At 50.1% G+C, this 7,057-nt stretch overlaps 1 protein-coding gene across 10 annotated transcripts in view; it reads right to left on the reverse strand.

The window, feature by feature from the left end:
• Positions 1–7,057, reverse strand: part of Tanc1 (tetratricopeptide repeat, ankyrin repeat and coiled-coil containing 1) — a 199,867-nt gene that overhangs the window by 6,530 nt on the left and 186,280 nt on the right. For all 10 annotated transcript variants that reach the window (XM_033756295.1, XM_033756293.1, XM_033756294.1 and 7 more), the window contains 5 exons: positions 5,328–5,461; positions 3,712–3,835; positions 3,225–3,400; positions 1,760–1,892; positions 435–526 (listed from right to left, as the gene is read on the reverse strand). In XM_033756295.1, coding sequence (XP_033612186.1) covers positions 435–526; positions 1,760–1,892; positions 3,225–3,400; positions 3,712–3,835; positions 5,328–5,461 — 659 coding nt within the window. The remainder of the gene's footprint in view (positions 1–434; positions 527–1,759; positions 1,893–3,224; positions 3,401–3,711; positions 3,836–5,327; positions 5,462–7,057) is intronic.

Genomic DNA, 7,057 nt, shown 5'->3' on the forward strand with positions numbered 1-7,057 from the left:
AAAAAAAAAAAAAAAAAAAAAGCTGGAGACATAATCATTTTCTTGTGGAGACGGAATCATTTTCTTGTGGAATATCTCCTGGGTGGTCCCCTCCTGGGTGTCACATGACTGTTGCAGCAGTATGCTCTGAACACTAAGGAAATGTAGAGGCCAAGGAACATCCTGTGGGGCGAGCCAGGTGACTCCTTCATGCATGGATTCAAGTGGAAGTCACAGCCGCAGCCTCAAGGAGTAGTTCAAAAATAATGGTTCTCAGGCAGGAAGAGAAGAGCTTTCTAGAGATGGTTCTACTGTTAAGAGATGAGCATCCTTTGGAACTCCCCTGCCACTGAGCCCCATGTGTGCTGCACAGAAGGACAGCTATGGCCGTCAATACCAGGCTAATGGACTGCTGGGACCAAGGTTCAACAGCGCAGAGGGATGGGGCCACTTACTTTGTACATCACATTTCCTTCCTCCATTAATTTCTGTAAGAGTATAATCAAAATATCAGGTTTGGAGGTAGCCATCGCCCAAGCAGCATTTCCTGCAAAATAAACATGCTTTCAGAAGCACTTCCAAGGTTCAGGGGAAAGCTGGTCAGTCTTTCTGGGTCCCAACAACTGTACACCACAAACAGCAGAAACCGAGCTGCAAGGATGTGGCCGTCCACGTGCAGACAGCAGTGTGACAAAGGAAAGGCAGTGGCAGCAGCAGGCTGGTTGGCTCCTAACTTAGTCTATGCAGAATCAGGCACACAGGTGGGGAAGGGGCCAGAACAACCTGTCCTTAGCATCCTGTCTCTAAGAAAGTGAGACCCATCCAACCCTGAAGGGGATCTCAGGGGAAATAACAGAACCAGGCCTTGGCCATCTCTGAAGCTTCCTGCACGCCCATCATGCCAGCCATGGGCCAGGTTGGTGCTGCCAATTTTCCAAACATCTGCCCTTACTGTCTACTCTGAGACGACTTGGCTGAGACCCCCCTTAACGTCCTTGGCCAGCTTCTCTCCATGCTACAGCATTCTCGCTAAGCCCACTCTTGACACTTGGGGTGCTCAGGGAGGATTGTGGAGAGCAACCTCTGAGGCACAGGCAGGCTCGCACAGTGACTGTCACTGTGACCTGGAGGATCCCTAGTAAACGATGGTATCATCACTGCCTACTTACAGGGTTATGGGAAGAGCAAATTAAATGGGACGCATGCAGCTCAGGCTGGCTTAAGAATATTAGCAAATATGTTTCCATCACAGGGCCTGCCCAAAACTGCTCAAATATGGAGGTTCTAGCCGCTCTTCCTCCTCACACCAAGCGGTGTGTGAAGTGAGAACCATCCTACAGAGTAGCCCACCATCCCATCTCCAAAGAATCCCTCAAACTTCTTCAGACATTGATCGGGTCCCCATATCCCTGCTGGCTGATGAACACCGCTCTAGCTGGGGGACCACAGCCTCACGGGGAGCTCTCCGAACCGTGGAAGCTTGGCCCGCCCTACTGTCTGAGCCTGGCTGTGCCATGCTGTGGCTCACAAGTGTCCCAACATCCTTAGCCTCTGCTTTCCACCCATGTCGGCAATCAGATGAGACAAGAGTCAGGCGGAGGGGAGAGAGAGGGATAAGAGGAGGAGGGGAGGAGAGGCAGAGACCAAGAAAGAGCCCTCTTTCCCATCAACCCCCGACGTCTTCCTCACCCTGTGAGCAGGCAATCTTCATGCTCCCCAAGGCACTCTGAAGAAAGAAGCCAATCCCTCTCCCTGCTGACTGGAGGAGGAATTCACTGACCTAATTTGGCTCCTTTTCTGAGCAATGTGACCACAACAGATGTGTTTCGACAACCGATGGCTCTGTCCAAGGGCCGCATTCCGCTGTGGTCCACGTGCTCAATCACAGCTCCCTTCTCCACCAGGTACAGCACCTGCATGGGACAGCGAGGCCCTGAGGAGCAGCAGCATGGGGCGGACAGCGGCTACCCAGCGGTCTCCACATTCTGATTAGCTTTACCCCTGCTGTAGACGGGGCAGGCCATCGGAGATCCGAAAGTGGAAATGCAGTTGATGCCAACTGGAGAAAAGTAGCTAAAGCCCATGGCCAACACCTCCCTTGCTGAGGTAACTCTGCTCTCACTGACGAGGAAAGCAGGCAGATGCTCCAGGCGGCATGTTGTGCACACACCCTCACACACCCTCACACACCACACAGGAAGCGTCCGCCCCGCGTCCCAGGTGGCAGAAGAGGCACAGTCACCTCTTTGCCGCAGTAAATTCACAGGTGGGTACCTGCAGAGGGCCAGCATGCTTGCGGTGTGACAGCAATGGGCACCTCCGAAGCATCAGTCTACCCTGCCCAGGTCTCACAGGTGGAAAAATTAGCAGCAGGGGACCAGACAGACCTAATATAATTCACTCAAGGCTCAGTAAAGACAACTGATGAATATTGGGACTGTAAAGATTGCACATTTGAGGCTAGGGTACAAAAATTTAATGTCATAAAACAGCCATCTGTGTGAACTAAGCAGGAAACATTAGGGTAAAATAATCACTTTTTTGTCTTACTAGAAAAGAAACCTATACTCAGTTTCTATTTTCATGTGGATCTAACAGGTTATGCTTCCTGTCAGTCCATGAGTTACTCAAAATGATACTAAAGAGGTTACTATCTAGAATATATTTTAAAAACTCATACAACTCAACAGTAACAATACCAAATTAAAAAGGACTTGGGTGAAGGACTCAAATAGATATTTTCTCCAAAGATGACATACAATAAGCATATAAAAAGATGTTCACTAACCATTAGGGAAATGGAAATCAAAATAGCAACAAGACAGCATCTCACGCCCATGAGGAGGGATACTATTTAAAAAATGCACAAGACAACAGTATTGAGAGGCTGTGAAGACACTAGAACCTGGAACACTGCTGACAGGAATGTGGGATGGCGGAGCTGCTGGGGAAGACTATGAGGGTCCTCCACAATTAAAAAGTCATGTACATTCCAGCAATTCCATGTCTAAGTGTTTAGCCAAAAAACTGAAAGTAGTGTCTTTAAGTGATATCTGTGGGTATACAGGGTCACAGAGGTGTTTGTAGTGCACATACTTTGTAACTTTTAAGCTTTCAAGAGTGTAATAAATCTTTACTACAGCAATCCTGGGATGGATAGCCTGTCACAGAATTAGAGAAAGCAAAGGTTTCATGGCCTGTGCTCGGAACACCCACTGATCACACAGCGCTGGGCTGGTACTCACGGTCTCGGCGTCGCCATAGAAGGCGGCCAGATCCAGCGGAGTGCGGCCGTTCTTGTCAGTCTGGTCTATCTCGGCTCCTTCTTCAACCAGATACTGCACCACTGCCCTGTGACCCTTCAGGCAAGCCCAGCTCAGTGCTGACAGACCCTCTTTGTCCAAAGAAGAAAGGGCGGCACCTGTGAGGAAAGCCAGTGAGAGAACGTGACCAAGGCAGAGCCGGCAGCACACACAGCAGTCCGCAGCTGGGCCATCGCACATGGGGAAGTCTGAGGCCCCTGGCCAAGGGTCAGCTCTGCGGCTGAGCAAGGGGCACGTGGGCTGTGCTACCTGTTCTCTCTGCTGGATGCTTAGAAAATCCCCATAACAAAAATAAGCTCCTGTAAAATAGTGACTTAAAATTGGGAGCAGAAAGTACTGAGTGGATCTGCCAAAGCTCTTTGTCCACACAAAAGAGACCTATGTGTGCGACAAGGTGACCCGCTGCTACCTTTAGAAAGGAGGAATTCCACGGTGCTCAAGTGCCCTTCACAGGCAGCCACCATGAGGGGCGTCCGGCCCTGCTTGTCACTCAGGTTCACGTCACAGCCGCGTTCCAGCAGCAACCTCACAATCTGAAAGAAATGCCCAATTACAGTCTTCCTGCTGCTGAAGCCACATTCTCTATACCCAGGCAGGTTTCTCAGTCTTTAAAAGTAGGCAAGTTGATTCTCTTCTTTTCAAAATCTCTTTTAAGTGGTGTGATTTGTGGGGCCTATAAATCTTCTGACTGTATTACTTTGAACAGAACCTTTTCCCCAAATATATCCCCTTTTTTAACATGCCCACTTCATTACTGTGTCTATGAAAACCACATACCGAGGCGGTAATCTGGCCACGGATGGCACCATAATAGGGTAATGACAGGACAGCCCCGGTGAGGAAGAGAGATAACTAAGGAGAACTCAGTCTGAGTAAGGGTGAGCAAGCGGCCGGTGCTGGTGCTGATGCCACGCAGTCAGCCATCTCTGTACATCAGCAGATCCACATCAGTGGATTCAACCAATAGTGGACGGAAATGTTTTTAAAAACTGCTCCTGCACTGAATGTGTATAGATTGTTTTCCCTGTTGTTATTCTTTAACACAATATAATGATTATTTATATGGCAACTGAATTATGTACTAAAAGTCATCTAGAGATGATGTGCATAGGTTATATGAAAACACTGTACTATGCCTTGTTACGTAAGGGACTTGAGCCTCCTCAGAGTTGGGTATCTTCAGGCGTCCTGCGGGATGATGGTGCCCACCACCGAGAGTATAGGGCAGGGCAGGTGAGTGGGCTGCTGCTCTGTAAGTCTTGGGGCTGGGTGGCCTCCCTGTCTGGGGCAACTTCTGGCACAGCTTCCTGGAGGAGAGGCTCAGGCTCAGCAAGTGCTTTAATACCATGCATGGTGTAGGGAGGAAAACAAGGAGGCGAGCACCTCTCAGGCACTGTGCCAGTAGGAAGGGCTTTATCCAAGGGGCTTTCTCTGGCAATTTAGTCACAGCATGATCACAGTGGCCACTACTGACATATTCCCATTGCTTTCTCATTGTTTTGCATCAACAAATGCCTTCCTTCCACATGGCTTAGTGAAAAAGACCAGGGCAGCCAGACACGGTGGGGTATTTTTCCTGTAATGGGCATGAAATAGTTTTATCTGTATCTGTAACCTGCTGCGGGATGGGGGTTTGGTAAGCTCGTGGTCATTGTTTAGGGCTAAATGATGAAACACTATGAAAGGATTCCTCACTCCTCTGAATTAGAGACAGCATGAAAATGCATGCTTTTCTAAAGAGCACAGCATGGCCCCTTTTTCAAGTTATGTGGGACCCACAGGTTACAAAACAACAGCAGCACATGTAATGGAGCAAATCTTCCAGGACCACGAAGGGCCCACCCACCCAACCCCTCACAGTCATGGGTCTGTGGCAGGGCTGCCAGTCTTGCTCCTCAACCTGCGGGTCTGACTGTGCCACGCTAGACTAAAGCCAGGGGTGGGGAAGACAGGGCCCAGGGCCGAAGGTGCTCTCAGTCTGTCTCCATCATCATTTTGGAGGCGTTCAGGGGGCCCATGGTGTACCTGCCAGTGCCCCTGGCGTACTGCACAAAACAGTGGGGGTACCCCTCTCTTGTTCGTCCGAGATACAGCAGCACCCCGTTCCAGTAGCAGCTCGCAGACCTCTAGCTTCCCTCTCCCTGCAGCGGCGGTCAGGGCTGCAGGAAAAGCACAATGGTGGGAGGCTGTTAGTAGGTGTGGACTACTAGGCCACAGAGGTTCTGATCCCCTCTCATTTCTGTCCCCTCCCTTTGAATCTGGGTGATTAGCAGGACACAGCAGAAGCAGATGCAGTTCTGCTGTATAGGCTGGGTTCCCGAAGAGGTACCTCGCCCTTCCTTGAAACATACCCCAGGAACCCAGATGCCATGCTTTAAGGAGACCCAAGCAGCCCTGCGGAGAGACGCACCAGCCCAGGGAGCTCCTTGTGGACAGCGAACACCAACTGGCTCACCACAAGCACAAGCCATCCCAGAAGGGTCCCCAGCCCAAGGGGAACTTCATTGATTAGAGCTGTGTGAACAGAGCCCCCTGCCCACCAGGCCTGAAAATTCCCAAGCTATTAGGTTTGGGCTTTGTTTTTCATAGCAAGACATCATCAGAATACAGTGCAGCACAAATGTGGATTGGTACCGTCTAGCTAAGCCTCTCACCATCAAGTCAATCTTCACCCAACTGAAATAATTCTTGAGGCAGCCAAGAGCAGATCCCTTCACTCCTACATTGATGGAGCTTAGAACTGCTTTATCAAGACAAGAAAGTTCAAGTCGAGAAGAAAACTGCACGACATCAGTTTGTACAGGGTATAGGGTGCCGGGCTGAATACACAAGGGGTGTGAGGAGCAGCACGGTGCTGCTGTAGAAGGAGGGGTGGACGCAGGCACAGCACAGACCCAACAAACATGGTATAGAGGGAAAGAGCGGCTGTGCCCTCCACACCACTCTCTCATTCTTGCTTCTGCTGTGTCACATGAATCACTGTCTTGAAAGGACGACAGCAGGTAGCCAGGACAATGGCCCATCTCTTGGACAAGACAAGAGCTCGGGGTTGAGTGGCATGGGATGGGTGCTCTCCCAGAGGGAGCAGGCACAACACCGAGGAGGAGGAATACGGTCCAGTGTGACGCTGCTGCTTGGGACAACTATGTTCTAAATACAGCCTTGAGTCTTTAAATCCCTACCTTCCAGCATATAGCAGTGTTTCCCAGAATCATCAGGGCAGACAGACCCCTCAGGCGGAACAGAGAAACACAGGCACAGTCCTTTCACAAGCGTTTAAGGCCAAATGCCAGGGGACTGAGAAAAACTGTCCAACCTCATGGGTCAGGCAGGTGAACAGGACAGGATGGGGATGCTCACTTGCTGCTGGTGGGAGTGAAGGCAGATGGCTCTGGTAAAGGAGCCAACACAGCTAACTCAAAGATGCAAGTCTCCTTGCAGGCAGCACTCTCCTCACACGTGGAACGGCTGCTAGCAGGGATGGCATCAGGGAAGAGGTGTGGCCCAACAGGGGACTAGTACACATCACAGAAAGCAAACACTGTGCCACTGAACACAATACAACATGTCAGTCTCACAACGGATTCAAAGGAGCAAGACACCAAAGGACACATAGTGGCTTCATTCATATATAGTTCAAAAGTAGCACTGCAGGGCCGGGGATTTAGCTAAGTGGTTCCACTGCCTACCTTGCAAGCACAAGGACCCAAGTTCTATCCCTGGTACCAAAAAAAAAAAAAAAAAAAAAAAAAAAA

The sequence above is a fragment of the Fukomys damarensis genome, unplaced genomic scaffold, assembly GCF_012274545.1.
Source record: "Fukomys damarensis isolate Sample0158 unplaced genomic scaffold, DMR_v1.0_HiC HiC_scaffold_26, whole genome shotgun sequence".
In the NCBI taxonomy this organism is placed as follows: Eukaryota; Metazoa; Chordata; class Mammalia; order Rodentia; family Bathyergidae; genus Fukomys; species Fukomys damarensis.